The sequence below is a fragment of the Bos javanicus genome, chromosome 3, assembly GCF_032452875.1.
Source record: "Bos javanicus breed banteng chromosome 3, ARS-OSU_banteng_1.0, whole genome shotgun sequence".
Lineage (NCBI taxonomy): Eukaryota > Metazoa > Chordata > Mammalia > Artiodactyla > Bovidae > Bos > Bos javanicus.
In genome coordinates this window covers 20,575,053-20,602,644 of record NC_083870.1, presented here as the reverse complement: position 1 = coordinate 20,602,644, position 27,592 = coordinate 20,575,053, and the positions used below count along the sequence as shown (strand labels likewise).

At 47.5% G+C, this 27,592-nt stretch overlaps 1 protein-coding gene across 1 annotated transcript; it reads left to right on the top strand.

Annotated features, from left to right (window-relative positions):
• Positions 1–3,116: 3,116 nt before the first annotated feature.
• Positions 3,117–12,299, top strand: PLEKHO1 (pleckstrin homology domain containing O1). Its single transcript, XM_061408083.1, has 6 exons — positions 3,117–3,337; positions 4,024–4,170; positions 8,553–8,693; positions 9,564–9,668; positions 10,043–10,144; positions 11,483–12,299. Exons 1-6 carry the CDS (start codon positions 3,308–3,310, stop codon positions 12,185–12,187), a joined length of 1,230 nt encoding a protein of 409 aa, XP_061264067.1. The 5' UTR covers positions 3,117–3,307; the 3' UTR covers positions 12,188–12,299.
• Positions 12,300–27,592: the final 15,293 nt, after the last annotated feature.

The following is a 27,592-nucleotide window of genomic DNA, read 5'->3' as shown; positions in this document are numbered from 1 at the left end:
TTGGAAACAGTCCCAATTCATAGATCCCAATTCAGGTGCCACAACGTGGTTCGCCTGGTGGAGAGAAGTAAAGCCTAAAGAACAGGCCAGGGGAGGAGCGTGGCTTAGTGAAAGAGGGATGAGGAACCGGACAAAAGCAGACAAGCGAGGGAGGGTAGGGCAGGATGATAACACGAGGGAGTGTAGCCGTACAGGTTAATGAAGAAAGAAAAGCCAGAAATTTATGTAACAGCTTCAGGAGCAAATAGACAGGGAAGGTTCTCCAGCCCACAAGCATCTGTTCTGGAATCTGAAAATTACTTAGGAGAGTTTGGATATTTTAGCAGTCCCCCTGCCTGATGTTCCACAAAGCTCCAGCTCCTTGCCGACACAGCACAGCAGACTCTAGTAACTTGCATGCAGGATGTACTCAAGTATTTGCTGACTAAAGGAAGATGAGGCAGGTCATGAATTAATTTTTTTTTTCCCCATAAACAAGAACCTATTTAAAAGTCCAAACCACTCCTGTCTCCCTGGGCCAGCAAGCTTTCAAAACATCAAGCAGGGTAGTTTTCTCACTAGTATATTGGGACATTTTCCTTCCTCACTTATGACGATACCTTGGGTTTTCTCATTCTTTTTTAAATCACTTTTAAATAGTTGTTGTTGTTCAGTAAGTTCTGTCTGACTCTACAACCCCATGGACTGCAGCACTCCAGGCTCCTCTGTCCTTCACTGTCTCCAGGGGTTTGCCCAAATTCATGTCCATTGAGTTGGTGATGCTATCTAACCATCTTATACTCTATCACCTCCTATTCCTCTTGCCCTCAATCTTTCCCAGCATCAGGGTCTTTTCCAATGAGTTGGCTCTTTGCATCAGATGGCCCAAACATTAGAGCTTCACCATTGGTCCTTCCCGTGAATACTCATGGTTGACTTCCCATAGGATTGACTGGTTTGATCTCCTTGCCGTCCAAGGGACTCTCAAGAGTCTTCTTCAGCACCACAATTTGAAAGCATCAATTCTTCAGCACTCAGCCTTCTTTATGGTCCAGTTCTCACATCTGTACATGACTACTGGAAACACCATAGTTGTGACTATACACACCTTTGTTGCCAAAGTGATGTCTCTACTTTTTAATATGCTACCTAGGTTTGTCATAGCTTTCCTTCCAAGAAGCAAGCATCTTTTAATTTCATGGCTGCAGTCAACTTTCCACAGTGATTTTGGAGCCCCCCAAAATAAAATGTCATTGCTTCCACTTTTCCCCCTTCTATTTGCCACAGAGAGTGGAAAACAGAGATGGTGAGAAGGGGACTGTGTATGTGTTAGGCTTTGTGGAGTCAGAAAACCTGGATTCTAATCTAGTTAGCCAGTAATTTGCTGTGTTAACTCGGGCAAGTCGGTTGACGTGCCATGCCCTGTTTCCTCATTTTCCAAGGGGGAATAATATTTATTCTTCATTTCCAAGTGGAAATAGTATTTATACCTCACAAGGTGGCACTAAAGATTTAAAGAAACTATATATGAGAGCGTTTTGAAAGGATACATTTCTATATCAGTCTAAAATAGAGGAATAAATTAGTATGTAAATGAGAAGAGGTTAAGAGGAATATTGTTGGATTAGGGAGAAAGGAGGAGCTGGAAAAAAAAAAAGAGAAGACCCCTCCTTCATTTGACAGATACCAGAGAAAGCCAAGACCACTTCACTCCTCAATTTGACCAACATTTTTTTTAACCTTGAGACATCTCCGAAAAAGAGGTTCTTCCTTTCCTCTGCTCCTCTGTGTCAGGGATTTTTATTCATTTGGAAGTTTCTGTGTGCCTGCCATATGCCAGGCAGTGTGTTCGTTAGCTCATTATTATTTAGTAATTAGCCCTAGAGGGCAATACTGTATTTTGAAAGGACTTTCATGGGTCATCTCATGTATTCCCCTATCTTTCCTATTGGTGGAACTGGCAGTCAGTTCCTACAGAGGAACTGAGGCCCAGAGAAATTCAGTGACTTGACCAAAGGCCACAGAGCAGTGATGAAACCAGTACCCAAACTAGGTTCCCTCTCCTCTTCCCATTAAATGTGTACTGAGGGGAAAAAGGAAGTCACCAAGATGTTGGTGTGTGGGCTCGGAGGCAGATTCGGCTTAGGAGTGATCAGCAGTTTCCTCCAGCCAGGGCCTCCTCTGGGCATTGTGGTAGACAGGGTAGAATTTTTACACGTCAGTGCACTAGGGAGAGACACCAGATAGCAGGATGTTTAAGCCTTACCTGGTGCTTATTAAAAAAGCCACTTGGTCTAATAGATAAAGGCTTTGGAGACAAGAATTCTATTCCTTCCAGTACTTACAATGTGTCTGCAAATTCTGTATCTCACTTTTCTCTCTATGCAACGGAGATCATAATATCTACCTCATACATAGGGTGATTCTCCCGAGGCTCAAATAAGGCCTAATAATTTGTAAACTGGAAGAAATGTGTATTAATATTAAGTTCTTCAGCGGAGAGCCCCCACACATCGGTACCCTCCGAAGCATAAAACTTTTCCCCAACAGTTGACCTGCCCAGACCACTACTCCACCACCTAGGGCGTGTGAATTCCGGATGCCAGTCCTGGGTAACACGCCCTCCCAGCTCACGCTCTTGTTTTTGTTTGGGGTTTGGGAGGGAGAAGATCTCGATCTAGGTTATCGCCGGTCTTTATGAACCTGCCTGTCTCTCCATCTCCCGCTCCATCGGCCCCTACCGGCTCCCTCGGCAGGTCGGCCCGGGCGGTCTTCTCAGGCTCCACCTCTCGCTCCGGCCGTCAGAGCGAGTCTGGGTGCCCCCGCCGCCCCAGACGCCGTTCCCCGGCGGGGTGTAGGTCTGTCTTCTTCACCCTCAGTGAGTCAGAAACAAAGGAGGGTGTGGGGGGAGCACACTCTCTCCGGCTCGGCGATTCGCCCTTTATTCTGAACTCGCAACGTCAGCGGGCGGGTGGATGGAGCTGCAGGGCGCGGGCTGGGCCGCCCACATCGCGCCGGGCCGGGGGAGCGGCCGGGCCGGGCCGGGCTGGCGGGCGGCGGGGGCGCGCTCGGGGGACCGGGCCGCGTGGGCGCCGGGATGGAGGGCGCCGAGGGGCGGGGAGCAGGCGTGCGTGTGTGTGCGAGCGCGAGGGAGGCCGGCCTTTAGTGTAACCGGAGCTACAAAGAAGGGGAGAGTCCGGGAGAGGGAGGGAGGAGCGGCGGCGGCGCCGGGGGCCTCTGCGCACCCTCCCCGTGGGCAGGAGCCCCCTGGAAGCGGCCTCGGCCCCCGACGCGGGGCCGCCCCTCGGCGCCCGCCCGGCAGCCCGGAATGATGAAGAAGAACAATTCCACCAAGAGGGTGAGTACGTCCGCCCGCCCCGTGGCCGCCGCTGACTTTGTGCCCCGAGGACCCCGGCCCCGTCGGACCCGCTGGCGACCGGCTTGGGGGCCGGGGACACCCCGCGCTAGCCCCGGGCCGACCACCCCGCCCGGCCTGGTCTCCGGTCCCCTTAGCTTCGGCCTCGGTGCGCCGGGCCCGCGACGAGGAACCGCGGGGGCTTTTGTTTGTTTACTTGGGCCGGGGGTTAACTTGGCTGAGTTTCTGCCCCGACCCCCGGCCTCGCCTTCCCCGGGCGGCGGGCGGCCGCTGGCCGCTGGCACCAAGCTCTGCAGCGGCGAGAAGACAATGAGAAATAAAATGCCGTAAACCCCGGCGCGGCGTGGAGGGGAGCTGGGGGAGGGGGCGGGGGGCACGGCGGAGCCCCGAAGGCCACCCCTCGGCTCCAGCCCGGCCCTCACCCCTGGCACGGGCAATTCCAGTTGTTTATTTGGAAGACGGGGGAGGGGAGCGATAGGGACGCGAGTTCCTTGGAGTGAAAGGCTTTGAAGAAGTGGGGAGCAAACGCGGGGCTCCCCGACTCCAGCTACGGCGGGGCGGACGCGGGGAGGGGACCGGGGACTCGGGAGGGCGCGGGGGACGGAACGCTAGGAGGAAAAAGCTGCAACCACCTAACCGTGCGATTCTCATCTGACTCTCGGGGGCAGGGGCCTCAGGATGGAAACCATCAGTGTGCACCGCCTGAGAAGGTCGGCTGGGTCCGGAAATTCTGCGGGAAAGGGATTTTCAGGGAGATTTGGAAAAACCGCTACGTGGTGCTGAAAGGGGACCAGCTCTACATCTCTGAAAAGGAGGTAGGTGCCCTTGCCGAGAACTACCCAGTTTTCTCATAGTCCTGGCCTGTTCTCTCCGAAGGGGTCTTATATGTACTTCTCGTCTCCCCCTTACCTCACTCCTCATTTTGTTCCGAAAGCGAGTTCAGCGGTCCGGTTGGTCTCTACCCCCATCTTATCTGCAGAGAAAGGTCGCCCTTCAGTGAGAAGACCCGAGTTAGAAGTTGCATCTTATTTAAAGATTTTCCTTTGAAAATACCTTTCTGATAGCCATGATAACTCCCTCCCAAGATGTCCCCAAAACTCTTGTGTCCCCTGCTGTCCCCTATCCTGGCCTCAAGCTGACCGTAGGATTCTTTTTTCTTTGCTGTTGCTGCTGAAACACCCTGTTCAGCTTATTCTTCCCTCCTTCCTGCCCCGCCAGCCCAGCTAGCCTCCCCTTTCCTGTCTCTCACAGAGACATATGCAAGTCATATCAGTAGTACAGCTGCTCCAAATCACAGAAAACACACATACCATCCAGAGGCAGTCTCACGTAACCTCAGGTAGAGTATTTCTAAGTGGCAGTTATTTCTCTTGAAGCCAGTGTCCTTAATTAACATGTTCTCTGTTCCCCACCCCCACTCCACTTAAAAACAAAGAAGCAAGGAACTCATTCTCCATTCCTTCCTACCCAACACCCCCCACCAATTATATCAGAAGGGAGAGTGGAGTTTTGAACCCCTGCATGTCTCTGTGTCTTTGGGTCTATAGTTAAAATGAAAACAGTCCACGTTGGGTCGGAACCTGAGACCACATATTGAATCCAAACTCTTCTCTGTTTTATCCCTAATTCTTGGACTCAATAACACAGGAATGTGGAGAAACTAAAATTGCCCCTCCGTGGGTTAGAAGTCATTCCAATCCCTATCTCTGTGACTATGTCAGCATTGCCTAGGAGACTGTCCTGAGTTCCCCTGGTAGGATGGCCCTCCCCTGCCTGGTGAGGGTGAGTTCCCTCACCAGGGGCTAACTGGGAAGTCCTCCCTGAGTTCTAACCTCTTCTGCTTTCTGCTTAGACTATATTTAGGTAAATAAATCCTTTTATGGTATTGAAACAAGACACACACGCAGTCCTGGAGAAAGTATTCATCTTGAACAGAACATCTACCGAAGCAGCTAAGAAAGAACTAAGCTATGCCAGGGCCAAAGAGATCCCTCTTAAGGGTATTTAAACCTTGCTGTTTACACTAAGCTGAGAACTTGGTGTTGGAGTGAAGTGAGAAAACACTTTGACAGGAGAATTTATCTTTAAGGGTCACCTCTACCCAACCCCAAATCCTACCCAAGTTTTTTTTCCCCCCCACAATTTGCTGACTTTCTGGTGTTTTTTTTTTTTTTTTCTTTTTTAAAGCAAGTGTCCATGTGTATCTCCTGTCTTCCCTGAACTTCATAATGGCAGGAAACTCTAGTGAGCAATCGGGGAGAACTTCCCACACGTCAGTGGGGAAAACATGAGATCAGGGAAAGGGTAGAAGGAACAAGACATTTTTTTTATTTGTAGCAATCTAAAAAACAGTCTGGGGATGAAAGAGTGTGACGGACCCTTATTTGTGGAGGAAGGGGTACTGAGACAGGGGAAAGAATGGAATGACTTCCGCCTAGGATGTCTGGTGTCCTGTGAGTCAGGAACATCTGACCAGTCATGGGGCCAACTGCCCACTGTAGAGGAAGGCATAGGAAGAGGGAACAAGCCTATTGATATTACTCTTCTTTGCAGCCAGTTTCCATGCTTCAAAGGCCTAGACTAAAGGTGAAACTGATCAAGGATGTAGGCTGTATTCTGTCCCCTTCCTGAAAGCTCCAGAGCCAATAGAATTAAAGAGTTTTTAAAAATGTACTATAATATCTGTAATTTACATGTTAATGCAAGGAAATCCCTAACCCTCTGTCTTAGAATTTGCACCAGTCTTTTTCCTGCAACTGCCTCAACCAAAGAAATCCTTCTGTATTTGTTGTTAATAACTGTTCTCCTCATTCTCAGTCAAAGGGCACCTTTTGACCATGGGGCTGATGTACAGGAACAGAAACTAGACCTTCAGGAGACCTCATGGTAGAGGAAATTGAGTTCAGGGCATCTTTTTTGGCAAGCATAGGAAAAATTCCTTTCTGTAGCCTAAGGACAAAGAATCAGGGGAAAGGAAGGGTTGACCTTGCTGGGTGGTAATTATAAATGAGACTGTATGAATTAGATGGAGGAAAAAAAAATACAGTGGGGAACTAGGGGCCTGGAGCTGTCCATCTTCCCCGGGCACTGTCTCACTGCTTGTCTTACCCTGTCTCCTACCCCTGCCCTATGCAGGGCTGACCTCTGTCAGTGTCTCCTGCTCCCCAGAGCTGCTTATCAGTCATGTCCAAGCCAGAATACCTCCCTTCCCTTCCCTCCCTTCCCTTCCCTTCCCCTCCCCTCCCCTCCCCTAAGGAAAACAGAAACAAGTAACTCTCTTCCCCTGGCTACATACACACACCCAGCACTTTCCTCTCCAAGATTTCTGGCCTCTGCTGATAGTCTCAGCTCTGAGGAAGGAGGGGGAGAGGAGTGATGCACCACCCTGCATCCATGCTCCCATGTTTCTGGGAATTGTTCTGGGACACCCCTTACCAGCATCTTGTCCACTTCCACCCACAATCCTTCAAGGCCCCTGTCACTTCCTAGCCCAAAGCCAGGATGGGGAGAGGCCTGGAGGAGCCACAGCGTGTTGAAACAAACAAAGGTGGGTGTATGAGCAGCCATTCACCTGAATGGGCCTGTGTCCCCTGGGTCCAGCGGCAAGTCAGAAGGATGGGCAGACACAAGAGCAGAGATGGGTTGGGGGATGGAAGAGAGAGCCAGGCAGATAGATGAAGTCACCTCCGTGCTCACAGTTCCTATGTCAGAACTTGTGAAGTGGGGACTCTTTTGTGAAATAATTCCAGTCAGGGAGGGTAGATACCATCCAAGGAACATATGACGCTACTTCTGTCTGTTTAGTTTTAACAAGTGCTGGTGGTTGTCGTCTCTCATCCCAAGAAGACATGAACAGGCTCATTCCCCAGGGTCTTCTGACCTCAGGTGCAAGTAGCAGAGGGTGAAAGGGTTTTCTAATCACGGACTCCTCCGTCTGGACCAGTGACAAAGTCTTCTCTCCTCTTGTAAGCCAGATCAGAGGGCCAGAGCCATGGGAACACCTCAGGGGAGAAGAGGGAAATCCCTGAGGGGTTTAAAACAGACCTTGGCAGAAATTTAATGGAATTTGCTTTGTGGCGCTCACTTTGTGGGGTCAGAGGATATAGACAGAGTTGTGGTCTTTCATTAGACATTCAGCAAGAGAGTTAAGAGCCAAATGGTGGATAAAGCTGCTAAGGGTGGAGCCGGTTGCAGGATAGATTCTACAAGCTTCCTGCAGTTTAGACACTTCCGGCTCAGTTTAGACACAAGGAGGAACTTCCTGACTAAAAGGGCTCAAACTGGAATCATGGGAAGAGGTAGCAGAACACTCTTCTCAAGTAGTCCTCCAGGGAGGGTATAAACGTCTCTTTGCCTAGAGCGCAGTGGAGTGACTTCAGTGGCTTCTCAAGCCTGCAGGAGCTACATTGGGTTGTCATGGTACCTTGGAAGGAATAAGGTGTGGTAGGAACTACAGGTGTATTTTTCACCCAATCTGAACAAACCGAACACAGGGGTGGCTGTCCCTGTGGTGCTGCTGCTGCTAAGTCGCTTCAGTTGTGTCTGACTCTTAGCGACCCCATGGACTGCAGCCTACCAGGCTCCTCCGTCCATGGGATTTTCCAGGCAAGAGTACTGGAGTGGGGTGCCATTGCCTTCTCCACCCTGTGGTGCTAAAGCTCCTGAAATGAAGGAGATAGATGAGTCTCATCATAATAGAATATATTTAAGGAAGGAGCTAAATGAGGGTAAGAAAGCATCAACATACACGTAAGAAAGGGGAGGCTGGAGGCAGCCCTCCATTCTCTCCAGAAATCCCCTAATGTGGGCTCTGCCTTTATCTTCTCTGGACAATCAAGGGCCATCCAGGTCTGCTTACTTCAGAATGGTAGGATTAAAGTATGAGCCCTGTTATGGTGTCCTTTGAAGGACACAGTAGGAGTCATAATGAAGAGACCTACTGGGGTTCTAGAAACAGTAGCTTGGCTGAGGGGAGTTGTGAGAGGAGTTTAAATGGAAACCCATGCAAGGAATCAGGACTTGGGGTCCCCCCCAACTATCAGGCCTCTGTGACCCTTGGGTAGGACAGCCTTTTCCTATCCTGTCATCCATCCCTTCTCAGGCTTCTTCTGGTTCTCAGACAGGTCTAAACTAACAGTTTGGGAGAAGGGACTAAGTAATTTTAATCGTTATCACCTCACCTCCAATCCTCCTCTAGGTAAAAGATGAGAAAAACATTCAAGAGGTGTTTGACCTGAGTGACTATGAGAAGTGTGAAGAGCTCCGGAAATCAAAGAGCAGGAGCAAGAAGAATCATAGCAAGTTCACTCTTGCCCACACCAAACAGCCCGGGAACACGGTATGCTCCTCCTGCCACCTTGGCCCTGGAACGCGGACTGGGTCAGGAGTGTGGAGGCCAGAGGAGAACACCTTCCCCTTTGGGATCTCTCTCAGCTCTCTGACTCAGAGGCCCTGAATTACTGCTCTCCTACCAGCTTTTATTATTTAATCTGAGAATATGGTGGCCATTTCCTTCCTGGCAGGCCAGACTTTAAACTTTCCAGCCGCAAAAATCATCCGTCTCTCTCTGTGTCTCTGTCAGATACACACACACACACCCCTCTTGGGAAGCAGCCACTTTACACACACACACACACACACACCCCTCTTGGGAAGCAGCCACTTTACACACACACACACACACACACACACACACACACACACACCCCTCTTGGGAAGCAGCCACTTTACACACACCCTCTTGGGAAGCAGCCACTTTACACACACACAGACACACACACACACTCTTGGTAAGCAGCCACTTTACACACACACACACCCCCCCTCTTGGGAAGCAGCCACTTTTCCCTGTTCCATGGTAGGTGGTTGAAATTCTGAACCATTCCTGTCACATTCTATTTCTTCAAACATTTAAAGATCTTTATATTAGTACCTGTCCTTCACCAAACCTCTTCTAATTATCTAGTGCTGTATTAATATCCAGTACCCTTCTGAGCTCCTCCTCGGTCATTTCTAAAACAGTCTCCAAGCAAGGGCATTTTGCAGGAATAGAGGATGATTTCCTTAAGTTACAGGTGACTCCAGAAGTAGAATCTCTCTCCTTCCAAGAGCTGGGTCTAAGAGAATGAAGTTCAACTTCTCATTTCTTCACTGTCAAGGTGAGGCCAACTCTGTAAAAACCCTGACTGAAACGCGAATCTTCTCACAGGCACCTAACCTGATCTTCCTGGCAGTGAGTCCGGAAGAGAAGGAATCATGGATCAATGCCCTCAACTCTGCCATCACCCGAGCCAAGAACCGCGTCTTGGATGAGGTTAGGGGGGTAATTGTGGGGAGGTGGACGCTGAGCCACAGGGAGCTGGGTGGCCCGTTACAGAGGGAAGAGGGTGGCGCGGGCCGTTTGCTGCCCCCCCCACCAGCTCCGCTGCATTATCTCCTTTGGAAAGCCCTGCTCTCCTCCTAGCTTCCAAGTCTTTTCTGCCAGCTCCTGTTTGCCCGCTTTCTGACGCGTGAGCAAGCCCAAGAAGCCCCTTCATGTCCCATAAATCCTTGCCCTTGGATTTGCTCAGGAGCAGTTCCTGAGCTGGGGGTTATTTCCCAGGCCAGGCGTGTTCAGGCCTCAGGGGAAGCTGGTCTGGGACTAGGAGTCTCTGAATAGCACCCATGACTCACAGTTCGGCTCTTCAGGTCACCGTTGAGGAGGACAGCTATCTCGCCCACCCGACTCGAGACAGGGCAAAAATCCAGCACTCCCGCCGCCCTCCGACTCGGGGACACCTAATGGCTGTGGTATGTAAGACTATTAGAAAGTAAAAATTGCTGAAGGGCTAACTCCATGTCAGTTCATCTCAGACGGGACTGTATCTTAGCCCACCAGAGGCATTTGTGTACCAAGGTCAAAAGCTAGGAAAGTCCCTTCACCCTGTTCCCTTTCTCGATTCCTCCAAACCAAAAATATTTAGTACCTACTGTGAATTTGAAAGATGTGCCCTCAATAAGGGCTTCCAGTTGGTCCTAGTGGTAAGGAACCCACCTGCCAATGCAGAAGATATGGGTTTGATACCTGGGTCTGGAAGATCCCCTGGAGGAGGGTATGGCAGCCCACTCCAGTATTCTTGCCTGGAGAATCCCATGGACAGAGGAGCCTGCACGGCTACAGTCCATGGGGTCGCAAAGAGTCAGACATGACTGAAGCGACTTAGCACACACGGATGCCTAATAGATTTAGCATCCTTTGAGGAGAATGAGATACACTCACAAGGAAAGTGAGAAATAGAAGAGATGAATACTACGAGGCAATGTAAACTGATGTCTGGTGGCTAGCTATCCTGACAGGTAAGAGCATTACATATTGCAGGCATTTAGGGGAGCAAGGATTTTCTTTCACTTGTCCGAGCTCAAAGTCTCTAGGGAATGAGGCACTCAGGTATAGTAGAAAGAGTGAGGGCTTTGCAATCAGACAAAGCTGGGTTGGAATCAGCTTTGCTGAAGCTGCCCACCTCCAGCTGTAAAGTGGGGCATAATCGTGCCCATGTGAAGGGCTGCTGTGAGGAATGATTGAAATAACATGTGTATCAATACATGTGAGGTGTTGAATAACTTTTTTAAAGTATTACTTTTTTATCTTTTAAAAAATTACAGTATTTTACCCTGTAAAAAATTACAGTATTCTGGAAATAGAACAAGTTTTATCTAAAGGCAAGGGGTTCTGAGGTCCAAATAGCAGAGGGGGTTGAGATGTGTGGCTCAGAGGATACAGAAGAGAAGAAAAGTTGCCCTGCCATGCAAGGCATCCTGTGTGTGTCAGACCCAGTTGATGCTGCGAGTCCACAACACGGAAGGAGAAGACACTGTAAGGGGAAGCGCGTGGTAAAGTGGAAAATATGGGCAACCAGAGAAATTACTTTAAATCACAGAAGAATGAAAGAATTAAGTTCAAATCACCATCAAAGGAATAAGAAAGAGCAAACAAAGTCAGAGGGCTCTGTCAGGAGTGGGGACTTCTCATTCAGGGAAGGCACATTGAGGAGGGAAATGACCACAGCTTGCTTCTCTCTCAGGCAGTCAGTCCTGAAATGCCCATGGATGACAGTCTACCCCCTTCCTTCCTGCCCTCTCCCTCTCCAGGCTTCAACCTCTACCTCGGATGGGATGCTGACTTTGGACCTGATCCAGGAGGAAGACCCTTCCCCTGAGGAGCCAACCTCCTGTGCTGAGAGCTTCCGGGTCGACCTGGATAAGTCTGTGGCCCAGCTAGCAGGCAGCCGGCGGAGAGCAGACTCAGACCGTATTCAGCCCTCCTCGGACCGGGCAAGTGGCCTTCCCCGACTTTGGGAAAAGCCAGACAAAGGGGCCACCTACACCCCACAGGCACCCAAGAAGTTGACCGCCACAGAAAAAAGCCGTTGTGCCTCCCTGGAGGAGATCTTGTCTCAGCGGGACGCTGTGCCAGCCCACACCCTCCAACGACGGGCCGAGGACCCCCCAACCCCCATCCCACACGCCCCGGGGCAGCTGTCCCGGATCCAGGACCTGGTAGCCAGGAAACTGGAGAAGACTCAGGAGCTGCTGGCAGAGGTTCAGGGACTGGGAGATGGGAAGCGAAAGGCCAAGGAGCCCCCTCGGTCTCCTCCCGATTCTGAGTCAGAGCAGCTGCTGCTGGAGACGGAGCGGCTGCTGGGAGAGGCATCATCGAATTGGAGCCAAGCGAAGAGGGTGCTGCAGGAGGTCAGGGAGCTGAGGGACCTGTACAGACAGATGGACCTGCAGACCCCTGACTCCCACCTCAGACAGACCACCCAGCACAGTCAGTACCGGAAGAGCCTGATGTGAAGGCCGGTGCCAGAGTCTGGAACTCGTGGGGGTGGACAGATTCTTATCTCCAAGTGTTGCAGGATAAAAGCTTTTTTATTTACCTCAGTCAAAAAAGAAAAACACAGTCGAATTTGTTGCTCTTGCTGCTGCCTGACCCTCCTACAGCCCTCGTTTCCCAACCTCCTTTCCTTCCTTCCCCTCTGTCTCTGAGCCCTAAAGCCTCAGGTATGAGGAGCAGGTGAACTCTACAGCAATATTAAGAAGCTTTCACCTGGATGAAGAGAGGGTCATGAAGGCTCAGTTTGGCCATTTGACCCACACACACCCTCTGAGGTGTGGTGAGGAATAACCTGCTGCTTCCAACCATGTGTTTGGCGCCTAAGTTTAGAGGGGGAGGGGAGGGGGCCTCTCATGTCCCATTCCAAGTTTTCAGTCTGAGGGTGAAATTTCAGCTGCTCAACTCCAGAGCCAGTGCCACCTGTCCACACACACAGAAGTGAAGTTTATCCCAGCCCCAAGGAAGATTTGTGCAATTAAAATCCACCCTGGCCCTCACCAGGCACTGGCTTCTCATGCCTAGCAGCCTCTGATTGAGATCAAGCTGCCCAGCTTTCTTAATATGAGGTGTTTCTTCCCTTCATCTCTCACACCCTTCCCGATTCAGAGATACAACCCTGGACGGAGGGGACAGCTTTGGATTTGGCTGGGGGCGCCTAGCACAGGAGAACCAGGGATAGTCAACCCGACAGAAAACCAAACTAAAAAAGAAACTGACTTGTGATGCATAGGATGAAGGGGAAAACCAAATATGTGCCTGGGTTCCTCTTTCGGCCAAGCTCGGGTTTCCTGTAGCCTCTCCCTCTCCTTCCTCAAACCTCACTTCCAATATTAATCAAGCCCCAGCTTTAGAAAAACATCTTTACACTCACACCGCCATCCTCCCGACCACCTTTGGAGTCGCCAGGCTCCCCTGCATCCTTGACTGTGGGGAGCTTTTTTGATTGCTTCTTTCCTCTGAAGTTTCTAAGATCAAGTTAATAACAGTGATAGTGTCAAGAGATGAGTCATAAAGGCCAGATAGGAATGATTTTTGGAAAGAAGGGGACAGATAGCCCCCTGAATTAAATGAAGGGTTAAAAAAACCCTTTGAAGTACAGTTGACACTTGAAAAATACAAGGGTTAATCCACCTTTAACTTAACAGCCATACCCGTGGTTCCTCTGCATCTGAGGAGTCAAGCAGCTACAAGCTGTGCTGTAGTATTTGTTGAAAACCTGCATGTACGTGGACCTGTGCAGTTCAAACTTGGTCAAAGGTTGGTCAAGGGTCAACTGCAGACCACTTGTTAGCTTCTTTATCCTCTTCCCTAGATTTCCTCTAACCTCTAGGAGCCAAAACCTGGAGCTCCCCTAAGGGTGAGAGGGAGGAAGGGGAGAAAATGGGAACAAACTAGACATCTTAGCCACAAGACTGCCCTCATGTGACACTCAGGAGGATGGGTAGGAGGGAAACAACACCCTTTGGGCAAGACCCTCAGTTGCCGTTCTTGCTCTGACTTTACTCCTTAACCCAACATAAGCAAGATGGTGGAACCGAAGTTGAACATCTGTAGGAAAGAGAGATTCTCACACTCTTTTGGTCCCCACCATTCACAGTCATGAAGAATTTTCCTAGATCTATCCTGCCGTTCCATAATTACATGCATCTTTGGGTGAGGAGAGTACGCCAGGGTGCCACCTACATGTTACTCCCAGAGTCTCGTGGGGTAGGAGGGGAGGGCCCTGGGTCTCCAGACTTCTGTCCTCCAACCAAGCTTCACTCACCTAAACTCCAAGAACGGTCAGCAGAGATACCCGTTGTCACAAATAGTCTAGGTTAAAATGGTATTTACTTCCTTTATAGAAGTCTGCATCTTTCTATAAATTTATTTTACTAGCATTTTCCCTTTTTTTATCTTTGTTGTTCCCACATAATGAAGAAAAAGACAAAAGCAGGAGTGACATATATATCCCAAAATGCCAATTATCTGTTGTCTCCCAGGGGAGCTTGAGGATGGAGGGAGACACTGGAGAGGAGGAGGATGGTGAGGGGGAGCATAAAAGAAAGACCAGGAACCAGGAAACAGAACTGGCCATGGGACTCCTGGGCTCTTCAGGCACCAAAACCAGGCCGCAAGGTGGTAGTAAAATGAGGCCAGCTTTGGAACCAGACAGATGTGGGTTCAAACTCTGACTTTTTAGTTATGAGGCCCTGGGCAAGGCACAAGCTCTCCAAGTGTCAGTTTTCTCATCTGCAAAATGGAAGCGTAGAGATGTATGGCAAATGCCTGCTGATTGGTGAATAGCAGCTGTGGCAGCTGCTGCTATGATTAGTTTGCCTCATTGGCTTGTTAACCATAGCTCAGCTGGTGGGAGCACAGTCTGAATGAGGCTTAGAGGATGAGCTTACTGTCACTGCATCCTGGTACACAAGCTGATCCAGTTCGTGGACTGTGTGTGCCCACAGGCCTTTCTTCAAGGAGAGAATGCCAGGTACTGTGCTAAAGGCTACAGATAGAAAGGTGGGCTGAGGAGAGCTGGAGCTCCTGGCTTCAAAAATTTCAGAGCTTAGCACAAAGCCAGGCTTCCCACTAGAAAAACATCTTAGAGTATACCCTGTTGGTGGGCTGCTCCTGTGATGTCAAAGTATGAGCAGGAGGGCCGCGGCTAAAGGATAACAATGCTGGAACTCTAGCTTTCCCCTCCTCCCAGATCCCTCTTCCCTCACTCCATCACTCCAGTTTCTTTACCTGCAATATTTCCCTTACTTCTTCCCAGTCACATGTTTTGGGGTAAATGGGTGGATTGAGCAGGGGATGTGGGGCAACCTGCTTACAATATAGTTGCTGACATTTTTCAGGATGTGTGTTTTTCTTCCTCCTTCCCTCTCTTCCAACATCTTTGTTATATTCTTTTCTTCCACAAATGAACTGGAAAAGGGAGAATCTTTTGGGAGGCCCCAGGCGAGGAGATGAGGAGATCCAGGACAGAGTTGAAATGGGGTGAGGGACAGAGGCAGGTAAAGAACTAAATGTCATTTCCTATTTCAGTGACATTTTCCTCAACTTTTCCTGTTCTTCTCTCATTAAATTGTTAAGTAGAGGTTTGGGGAACAGAACTACAGTCCTGATCTGCCTCCATTAGGAAGAATATCTGAGGTGTTGACCTGGAAAGCTGATGAATTAATTTGCATGCTATTTCCACAGCAGAGCTGTAGGTTGTTTAGGGCGAAAAGAAGAGGAGGAGGAAAAAACAGCAAATTTCTCTTCCCCGGGTCCAGCCTTCACAAGCCATGCCATGCTGACCCTAGGGAAATAGCTACCCTCTGCCAGCCCCTCTGCAACAGTAAACTGTACCTCATTCCCCACAAAACAAGAGTCCCAGGGAATTTCTCCCCTCTTTAAACCTTACGGGCAAGGGGACCCAGCCCATTTTGCACCCCTTGAAGAAGCTGGGCTACAGCCCCCTTCCCTTCACACTCCCTCCCCTTGCTGGGTTCGTTCCTTTTTCTGCTTTCTTCCTACCTCCCAGTCTCCCAACAACAGCAGCCAATCCCCAGCCTGCTCTAGAGCCACACCATATATGGAGAGATTGGAAAGAAACCCGAGTAAATGCGGGAGGGAACACACCACACACACACACACAGACACACACACACACATAGGCGTGCACCCCTAAGAGCTTGAGCGCCTCTCTGCATGCGACGCTGTGTCTGTCTGTGTGTATGACACAAGTCCCACCATTCCCTGCCCCAGCTCATCCCACCCACGAAACAAGGAACCTGTTTGCTATTCCCCGCCTTTATTCATGCCCCCTGAGATCATCAATCCAACCAGTTGCCTGTGACCCAGATTCTCTGCACTAATTACAATCCTAACGAGATCTAACAAACACCCAACTTAGCGCAGCTGAGACCCTCGAGGTCAATTAGTACAGCCCAGCTCACAGCTCAGGAAATGAGATGGAGCCAGAAACTCTTGAGGGAGCCTCGCCCCAACCCCAACCCCAGCCTGAGCTTTCTTGAAAGCAGGCTTGGGGAGAATGCAAAAATTAGCAAAACCAGTTTAAAAATAAGTTCTTGGAGAGTTAACGAGTGTGGAGAGAACTACGTGAAGGTTGGGGAGCAATTGGAGAATACAGATTCCCGGTTTCTCCTAAGTTATCAGGATGGAGAGGTTGATATAGCTGCAGAAACGAGGGACATAAGGGAGTTTTCATTTTCATAAAGAGAATATGGAGAAGAGTAACTCAGAGAAGAGCAGGCAACAGAGAACCCTTGATCTGCAAAACAGCCTCCAACTCATTCCCTCCTCCTCTTTGCTTTCTCCTTTGGACAAGCTGGATTTATCTCCCCTGTCTTTCCTGCTGGTTTGGAATAGCTCTGAAGTCACCTTTTTCTTTCAAAAATACTAGATTCAATCTCATTCTTGCTAGTAAAATCATGACAGCAAACAGCCCCTTCTCCCAAGAAACACACAAAAAAAATCTAAAATAAGGGTAATCAGTTTTGGTTGAACAAAGTGATGTCAGATATCTTGATGAAGTGAAAGTCACTCAGTCGTGTCCAGCTGTGTGCGACCCCATGGACTAATAGTCCATGGGATTCTCCAGGCCAGAACACTGGAGTGGGTAGCCTTTCTCTTCTCCAGGGGATCTTCCCAACCCAGGGATCGAACTCAGGTCTCCCACACTGCAGGCGGATTCTTTACCAGCTGAGCCACAAGGGAAGATATCTTGGGATGATGTCTAAACTACTATCTTCTGGATGAAGAATGAGAGGAAGTGGTCAGAGGTGGTAACAATAGGAATATGGTTGCTTTTGCAAATTGCTCCTGCTGCTGCTGCTAAGTCACTTCAGTCGTGTCCAACTCTGTGCAACCCCATAGACAGCAGCCCATAAGGCTCCCCCATCCCTGGGATTCTCCAGGCAAGAACACTGGAGTGGGTTGCCACTTCCTTCTCCAGTGCATGAAAGTGAAAATTGAAAGTGAAGTCGCTCAGTCGTGTCCAACTCCTAGCGACCCCATGGACTGCAGCCCACCAGGCTCCTCCGTCCATTACCTGGCAGCAAATGCAGAACAGCAAAAAAAAAAAAAAAAGATTGAGCAGAGCATCATGGATGGCTTGTTCCCCATTTTCCTGGGTTCCTTTCTTTAAGTGACAAGGCAGTGGAATGATTTCCTGTCCTACATCCTCTTCGTGCAAGCCAGTCATCCTAACCTCATCCCTAATGCCTAGGCTCTGGCAGGAAGAAGGAGAGGGCTAGTGGAATACTCTACACTCAAGTGGGGACCTGGACTTGGAGCCACGGCGAGAGCAGAATGTTCCTCTTCCCCTAGGCTTCTCCCAGCCTTGTGCATAGGGCTGCTGTCTGCTAGCACTCTGCCTTAGCAACCACGAACTTGCAGGGCAGGACGATGCACATAAGCATCAAGGCTATGTGCTGATTCCCAATTTCTTTCCTGGCCTAACCCCCAACTCTGGGATCAAGGCACTTACAGCTAAATACTTTTTTGGCTCCTTTACTTGGGTGTCTAACAGGCATTGTTTTTTATAATTTATTTTTATTTTTTATTTTTTTTGGTTGCACTGTTGCTGTGTGTGGCCTTTCTCTAGTTATGGCAAGTGGGGACTGCTCTTCGTTGTGTTTTGAGGTCTTCTCGTTGCAGCGGCTTCTTTTGTTGCAGAGCACAAGCTCTAGGTGCACGGGCTTCAGTAGTTGTAGCTCACGAGTTTAGTTACTCCAAGACGTGGACTTTTCCCAGACCAGGGATGGAACCTGTATCCCCTGCATTGGCAGGCAGATTCTTATCTACTGCATCACCAGGGAACTCCCATCTTTTTTTTTTTTTTTGCTTCTTGTGATAAGAACTCATAGGATCTATTAACAAATTTTAATACAGTTTTTAAAGGTCACTTTCCATTTACAGTTATAATGAAATATTGTCTATACTCCCTGTGTTGTACAATACATCCTTGAGCCTACCTTACTCTCAGTAGTTTGTATCTCCCACCCTCCCACTCTGATATCACCCCCCAACTAGTAACCACTACTTTGTTCTCCGTATCTGTGAGTCTGCTGCTTTTTTTGTTGTTGTATTCCCAAGTTTGTCATATTTTTAGATTCCACATATAAGTGATATCATACAGTATTTGTCTTTCTCTCTCTGATTAGTCTCATTTAGCATAATTCCTTCTAAGTCCATCCATGTTGATGCAAATGGGAAAAATCTCGTTCTTTTTTATGGCTGAGTAGTAGTCCATTTTAATAGGCACCTCAATGGCAAGCCACTCCAGTACTTTTGCCTAGAAAATCCCATGGATGGAGGAGGCTGGTAGGCTGCAGTCCATGGGGTCGCTACCAGTCAGACGCAACTGAGCAACTTCCCTTTCACTTTTCACTTTCATGCATTGGAGAAGGAAATGGCAACCTACTCCAGTGTTCTTGCCTGGAGAGTCCCAGGGACGAGGGAACCTGGTGGGCTGCCATCTATGGGGTTGCACAGAGTCGGACTTGACTAAGGCGATTTAGCAGTAAGTGTGGTAGATCCTTAAATAGTGACCCTCAATGAATCAACCTCCTTCTATGCTCTTGCATTGTGAGTTTCCTGCTTCCCCTACTCAAGAGGCATTGCTGTTTCTCCAAGTGCTATTTGAATCTGGCTTTGCCTTGTGACTTGCTTTGGCCAGAGGAACATGCCATTGTATAAGTTCCAGAGTTTACACCCTAAGAGCTCTGACAGTTTCCTCTCTGGCCCTTTTAAAGTTTAGCCGCACGTAAGAAACCTGGCCGGGCATCTCTGGGATATGAGGCCACGTGGGGGACGAGGCAGTGAAACAACACAGAACCATCCCAGGATTCAAGCCTCTGGGCAAACACAAGCTAAATGCAGCACACCATTCGAGACCAAAGACCAACCATCCAGTCAGCCCACAGAACCATGAGAAATTAATAAGTCATTGTCTAAAGTCACTAAATCTGGGGTGGTTTGTTATTTAGCAGTAGAAACTGAAACTTTGAAGTGGGAAACTGCCATAATTAAAACCTAAAACACAGGACATTGGCATTGGGATAAGGCAGCCAACAGAGGCTAGAAGGGCAGCCAAGAGACTATTAGTAGAGGCTGGATGAACAGGGAGGAAATTACTATTGGACGCTGGAGAAAGGGTTACCTTGTGTTAAACAGTGGTGGAATAATTTAAGAAACTGTCACCTATGGTATTAGGAAGATAGAAAACATACCGAATGTACTAATAAGCTTTTCTTAGCTGTAAATGATAAGGTATTGCAAGAGAAAGGAACTAAAGAAGGAACCATTTGGTTTGCAAGCAAAATTTAAAGGAAAAATTATAGAGAGGCAGGACCAGTCTCCAGCCAGAAAAACTTACCGCTGGTAACTTAGGAGAATGATTTGGTGGAGGGGACCTCCTAGCCAGTGAAATGATTCAGGTATTTGAAAAGGATAGGGAAATGACTCATACAAGGACAAAAAAACTGGCTGATAGTTACTCAACTGCTTTGGCATCTTACAGGGAGATAAGGAAAAGCAATTCCCAACCAAGAGAAACAAAGTGTGAAAGCCTGAGGCTTCTCTGGTTCTTCTCTCCTGCCATTAAGAGAGTAATAAAGAATGAAGGCTCAACCCAGAAACTAGCAGACATGCAGAACTTCAAAGACAAATTTCCAGCTGAGGCAGGTAACTAGAACCTTTAGACAAGGTAGATTCATTGAGCCAAGTTCAGGGCCCTAGTTGAGAAAACCTGCATGGGAACCCTGACACACAGAGTGGGGACATCTGGTACCCTCGGATGGTAGACCTCCCATAAGACTTTGGTTACCCATACAAAGGTGGCCCACCCCTCCCCATTAAGAGTTAGCACCCCCTGTCCCCAGGAAAGGCCCCTCCCTAAAAGGTGGCAGGGACCAGGATCTGCTCCATCACCTTTTCTAGCTGCCAGGATGACAACTAGGGCTAAGTTCAACACAATTCATTTAAGAACATGCTGGACCTCATAAAGGAGAAAAGGAACTAATACCCAGCATGTAATAGCAGGAGCAGGAGAAGATGCCATGGATTCGATTTTGAATGTGCTTGATCAAGTGTGCGTTCATACTAAGTTGCTTCAGTCATGTCCAACTCTTTGCGACCCCATGAACTGTAGCTCACCAGGCTCCTCTGTCCATGGGGTTCCCCAGGCAAGAATACCGAAGTGGGTTGCCATGCCCTCTTCCAGGGGATCTTTCCCACCCAGGGATCGAATCTGTTACACGTCCTACATCTCCTGCACTGGCAGACAGGTTCTTTACCACTAGAGCCACCTGGGCAGCCCTTGATCAAGAGTACCAGAATATAAAGCTGAATAAGAGTTTATTAATTCGGGGGCATGCTCTTGGGATACAGGATTTACTTTCTAGAAAGCACCCCAGAGATGGTTCCAACATGTTATTAGAGTGCTCCTAGAAGCCTGGAAAAAGTAATGTCCCACATTGAGCAAAGTTACATCAGACAGTGGAGGAAAGGATTAAAAAGCTTAGGAAGTGGACGTACTAAAATGGATCTATTATCTGAGGCCTGAAGACTTCATGGACAGTCCAGAAGACACACCATTCACCAGTCATTAGAGGGGCATCAACATCACTAAGTTCAGTGGTGGCCCATCTCTGCACACTGGGATGAAGGTAGGAGAGGCAACCACAGAGTTGGGATTATTGACAGCAATGGAGATAATCAAACCCCCCTCCCCCACACCAATGGAGGCCAGGTGGCAACAGTAGAAGCCTGGGGGTCACAATTATCTTAATGAACAGGAAGATTGAAGAGCCAAAGGAGCTTGACCCACAGATATTTGAGTTGGTTAGTGATAAAACAGCGGAGAAGGCAATGGCACCTCACTCCAGTATACTCTTGCCTGGAAAATCCCATGGGCGGAGGAGCCTGGTAGGCTGACATCCATGGGGTCGCTAAGAGTCAGATACGACTGAGCGACTTCACTTTCACTTTTCACTTTCATGCATTGGAGAAGGAAATGGCAACCCACTCCAGTGTTCTTGCCTGGAGACTCCCAGGGACGGGGAGCCTGGTGGGCTGCCGTCTATGGGGTCTCACAGAGTCAGACACGACTGAAGTGATTTAGCAGTAGCAGTAGCAGTGATAAAACAGATGGGCATTGTTTAATACATAAAAAGAATGCAAGACGAGATGAACAGGGGGCTGAGCACTGTTGCACCAATTAAAAAAAAATTCATGATCCCTCAATGTGGAGAGATTGGAACCCTTGTGCACTGTTGATAGGAGTGTAAAATGGTGCAGCCACTATAGAAAATAATACGGCAGTTCCTCAAAAAGTAGAATTACCATATGATCCAACAATCCCACTCCTGGTATATATCCAAAAGAATGGAAGCAGGATCTTGAAGAGACATTTGCACACCTATGTTCATTGCAGAATTATTAAGGTGGGCCTGATGTGGAAGTAACTCAAGTTATTCATCAAAGGATGAATAGGTAAACAAATTTTGGTATATATGTACAATGGAATATTATTCAGCATTAAAAAAGGTAGTAAATCCTGTCATATACTACTAATGGATGAACCTTTAGGACTGCTAAGAAATTCAGTCACAAAAGACAAGTACTCCCACTTCATATGAAGTATCTAAAGTAGTCAAATTCATATAAACAGAAGATAGAATGGTGGTTTCCAGGGGCTGTGGGGAGGGGGAAATGGGTTGATTTTTAATGGGTGCAGTTTCAAAATTATAAAATGAACAATTTGGGGAGCTGCGTTTCACAATATTGTGAATATGCTTAACACTACTCAACTGATGCTAAAGCTGAAACTCCAGTACTTTGGCCACCTCATGTGAAGAGTTGACTCATTGGAAAAGACTCTGATGCTAGGAGGGATTGGGGACAGGAGGAGAAGGGGATGCCAGAGGATGAGATGGCTGGATGGCATCACCGACTCGATGGACGTGAGTTTGAGTAAACTCCAGGAGTTGGTGATGGACAGGGAGGCCTGGCATGCTGCGATTCATGGGGTCGCAAAGAGTCGGACACGACTGAGCGACTGAACTGAACTGAACTTAACTGTACAGTTAAAAATGGTTAAGCTAATCAATTTTATGTGTTTGGTTTTTTTTTTTTTTTTTTACCACAGCTAAATATATTTTTTAAAACACTTTTTAAAAAAGTCATAATCCCTTGCCCAGTTCAAAGACCTGAAACTGTTTTCAGACCTGAAATCTGCTGAATGAAAAAGTGTCCAAGTCTCCAGGAGAAAGGACCCTGCAATGTCACAGAAAGTATACGCTATAATAATTCCACCAATCTTTCTCCCAAAGGGACTCACAGCCATTTGACTTGGGTGACTGTAAACTAGGTGGTGGAGGGGGATGGGGGTGGATATCCAACAGGACACAGGGTCTGAAATGATACTGATACTGAGAGACCTAAAATGTCATTATGAGCTCCCCCCACCCCAAATCAGAGTGCTGGGACATGGGCCAGGTCAAAATGGAGCCCTGGTTGGTGTCATCTTCAAATGGGCTTACTGGGTCCATGGCTCCACCTGGTGGTCATTGCCCCAGTCCCTGAATGTGTAGCTGAGATTGATATATATTTGGTAGTTGGAGAGTCCCCCACATTAGGTCGTTGGTTTAAGTGATAAGAGCTGTCACAGTGCAGAAGGGCAAATGGAAACCTCTGAAACTGTGTGCCTCTCCCCACTCCTCTGCTCCCCAGCAAGATGGTAGATTAAAAAAAAAAAACATATCCCATTTTAGAGGGAAGATAGAGATCAGTACCACTCTTTAGGATCTCAAGGATGCAAGGATAGTGGTCTCTACCATATCTCCGGTTAATTCATCAGTCTGGGCCATAAAGAAAACAGATGGATCCTGGAGAATGACTATAGACTGCTGCCAGTTCAATGCAAGCCCTGATGGCAGCCACCATACCAGACAGGGTCTCATTGCCAGAGCATATAAATATAACTTCAAGTACCTGACATGTGGCCACTGGTTTAGCAAATGCATTCCTCTTTATCCCAATCAGGAAAGAGGATCAGAAACAGCATTCATATGAACTGGACAACATTCATTTTGTTTTTCGCCCCAGGCCGTGGTTATTCTCTAAATCTATATCATGATATAGTCAGTAAAGATCTAGACTGTCTGGACATCCCACTGAATATCACATTGATCCTTTATATCAGTGATATTATGCTGACTGGGGAGAATGAGCAAAAGATGACTAGCACCTTAAAGCCATGGTAAGACAGAAGCACTCAAGAGGGTGGGATATAAACTCCATGAAGGTTCAGGGACTTGCCCTTTCATTAAAGTCATTTGGGATCCCGCAGCCTACTATGCTAGGACATTCATCTGAAGAAGACAAATTGCTGCATCTCGCATCCACAAAGATGGAAACACAATCTCTAGTGAACCTCTTTGTTCTCAAGACAATATGTTCCACCCCTAGGAATACTGCTTTAGCCGATGTACTGGGGGACGTACAGAGTTGCAGCTTTTTTTTTTTTTTAGAAGAGCTTACACTTTTATTTATCCTAAACCTGATTCCTGTCTACTTCAGAAAGAAACTATTCACTCATTGACCCAGCTAATGTTTTTTGAGCACCTACTTTGTGCCAGGCACTTTCTAGAAGCTTAAAATACATAAGTATACAAGACATAGCTCTGAGCCTTCCTGGAGTTTGTAGTCTAGCAAGTAGAAGTATTTCCATGGCCACCTCCTTGGCCCAAACCACCATGTCTCAGCTGGACAACCACAGGAACCTCTACTTATCTCCCTGCTTCCACTCTGACTCCCTTTCCTTCAGGTTCCACACAGCAGCCAGGGTGACATTTTAAAAATATAAGTTATATCATACATGTCATTCCCCAAGGCTGCAGCTTTGAGAGGGGCCTGAGGCAGGAATATTGACCCTGATCAGCAAAAAAAAGAGGTAGACCTGGTACTATGTGGGCCAGGGATACACAGAACACAGGTGTCCACTTGGGCACCTCTGGGCACTCTGTGGCCTAACTGTGACATGAATGGCAAGCACAGCCCAGCCTGTGAAGCATAAGGATATCAGGGCTCAGATCACCTCAAGAATAAGGGTGTGAGGGGACTTCCCTGGATGTCTACAACTCTGCGCTCCCAATGCAGTGGCCTGGGTTCAATCCCTGGTAAGGGAACTAGATCATACATGCCATAATTAAGAGTTCACATGTGTGTGCTTGTGTATGCTAGTCACTTCAGTTGTGTCCAACTCTCTGTGACCCTATGGACTAGAGCCCACCAGGCTCCTCTGTCCATGGGAGTCTCCAGGCAAGAATACTGGAGTGGGTTGCATGCCCTCCTCCAGGGGATCTTCCAGACCTAGGGATCAAACCTGCCTCTCCTACATCTCCTGCAATGGCAGGAGGGTTCTTTACCAATAGAGCCACCTGGGAAGCCCAAGAGTTTACACACCACAACTAAAGATCCCATGTGCCTCAACAAAGATCAGATTCCCCATGCCACAACTAAGGGCCGGGCACAGCCAAGTAAATATTTTTTAAAAAAGAATAAGGGTGTGGGTTACACCATCAGGTAAGCCAGCAGTGGTAACAGTGGACTCATCTCCAGCAGAGAGAGAGAGTGGAATTTAGATAACAGAGCAGGCAGACAATAAGTTACCAGCTGTCACCCCAAGACCAACCACAGTGATAGCCGGAGGTTGTTGCACAGACCTCCCTTTCTCAGTCCCTTAGGACCTGGTGAGCTACCCCAGCTTCTCCTCTTCCCCATTCAGCAGCTGGATTCTTAAAGCAATTCATGCTACTTGCCTACTTAAAATCATCCAAGTTTCACGTCGATCACAAAATAAAAATCCAGACTTCTTCCCCTTCATCTGACCAGGCACACCTCCCACCGATGTTATCCAGAAGCAGCCACACAGATCTCCTTTTTGTTTTTCAAATGCACCAGCCTCTTTCCTGCCTCAAGACCTTGCCCTTTCCCATTCCTTCAGCCTAAAAAAGCACTCTAGTTCTCTTTCTTAGAATCTTTTTTTCAAATGTCAGCTCTCCTGAGAACTCTTTACTGGCCAATCCATCTCAAGAAGCACCCTTTCCAATGGACCTGCCCCATCATTTCCCTCAAATAGAGCAACGATTAGCACAGTCTCATTACTTGCCTTGTTTACTGTGTTATTGTCTCTCTCCCTGAGTAGAACATAACCCCCACAGGGACAGGGTCTTGACTGTTCACTGTTATCTCCCTAACACTCTGAACGCAAAGTAAAGGCAAAAATTGTTCGTATAATGAATGACTGAATAAAATGGTACCTAACCCATGCACACCTCTGCCAAATTCATCCCCACCATTTACTTTCATTGTAATAATATATTTTGATGGCTCGTTACAGTTTTTAAATAGTATATTCTTGTTTGCTATTTATAGCTTTTACATACATTGTTCATTTATTTTGATCTTAAGAATTAACCCTGTGAGGAAAGTAGGGCAGAAATGACCCCCAGATGAAGGATTAAAAAAAAAAATTAAAGCTGAGGGGCTTCCTCAGTGGCCCAGGGGTTAAGGCTCAGCCTTCCAATGCAGGGGGCATGGGTTCAATCCCTGGTTGGGGAACTAAGGTCCCACATGCCATGGGCACAGCCAAAAATTTAAAAACATAATAAAGTTAAAAAATAAATGTTTGAAAAATTTGAAGCTGAGAGAAGCAACCAACCTGGAAAGTGCCAAAATCTAAATCTAAAATCGGGTTTTGGGAAATGCAATGATGTCCGACACCAACTGCCAGTGTTAGGCCACCGAACTTCACAGGTTATGGACGCGGTCCTCCACAAGGCTGCCCTCACTTCAGACACGAGCCTCAAAGGCAGGGGTCCTGCTACTCCGTCAAGTTTGAGAGTTTGCTCGAACTACTCAAAGGACTCAGGAACACACGGTACACACTATTAAAGTATTATCACTACAAACGGACACAAATCTGAAGCAGCCGAGGGAAGAGACAGATGGGGTGAAATGTCAGGGAGCTCCAAACATGAAGTTTCTGGTCATCTCCTGTGGAGTCCTGGATGATATCACCTCCTCCCGGATCCAATGTGTGCCAGCTCTCAAGAGCACTGCCAAGCAGAGACACTCACCCAAGTCTCCCGTGTCCAGAGTTTTTACTGAGGCTCAGTCACACACTGCCCACATCTCTGACCTGTAGTCTACTGCTCCTCTGGAAGCCAGAACTGATATGGATGGCATGTTTTGAAGCCCCCATCATAAATCACATTGTTAGACTGGCCAGTAGCCAAACCCCCCAGGCAGACAAAGACACTCCTGTCAGGTAGGACATCTGAAGGGCCTAGATATTACCTCCCAGCAGCTGAGGGCAAAGGCCAGACATCTCTTTGGGTAAAGATAATTCTTCATTATACAGGGGAGTTTTACTCTTCCTTTTCTAAAAAAAACTCTGAGTCTAGTGCTCTAAACATGCTGTTCTGTTTAATCTTGAATCTCTGAGTCTGACCTATCCTTCCTCTTTTAGAGTCTGCTTTAGGTCACATGTTGTCCTGGAAAGTGAGAAAGATGAGCAGACCAACAACCAATCATGGCCCCAAGAAAGCAAGAGGACAGAATTAAGCAAAGTCTTTATTATCAAACAAGAAATATGCTGTTTACAAAGGAAATTATTACAAATTCTCTTTTTTTTTTACATGATGTTGTTGAAATAAGATCTAGCAAATGTATCCGTTAGTAAGAAAAAGACTAAAACAATGCTGGACAGTGACATCAAATAACATAATACTGTAATCTAGTTGACATTTTCTGATGATATACTACAAACAGCAGCCTATAATTTCCTACAGATTAACATGCCAAGCAAATTACTTATTAGAATGTAAAATTGAGATGACTTTCACTGATGTTGGGGAGGGGGAGCGGTCACACACATGGGTATGTATATGTATGGCTTCTTTATTCCACTCTTCACAAAAGTCAGTAGTGATCATCAATTTTTGAAGAAAAGTTGTCATCACGCTGTCATTAAAAACCATTTACTAAAGTTTCCAAACTGATGAGTCTATTTTGTCTTTGATGGTAACCATTTGTTTATTTACCTTTCTTCCAACTAGATGGTGAGCAGTTTACAAAGGTACTCAGTAAATATTTTTTAATGAATGTGTGCACAAGGTTATCTAGTTTGAATTTTTAAATAAAAGAATTACATAGCCCAATAAAAAGCATAATAACAATAATGAAAGTATAAAAAGGCATTGAAGTTGCTGCCCAGAAGGCCAGGTTCCCATCCTGACTCTTCTCTTTATTGATAGTCCGACCTTGGGCAGGTCTCAATTCCTAAATCTATTTCCTCATCTGCAAAA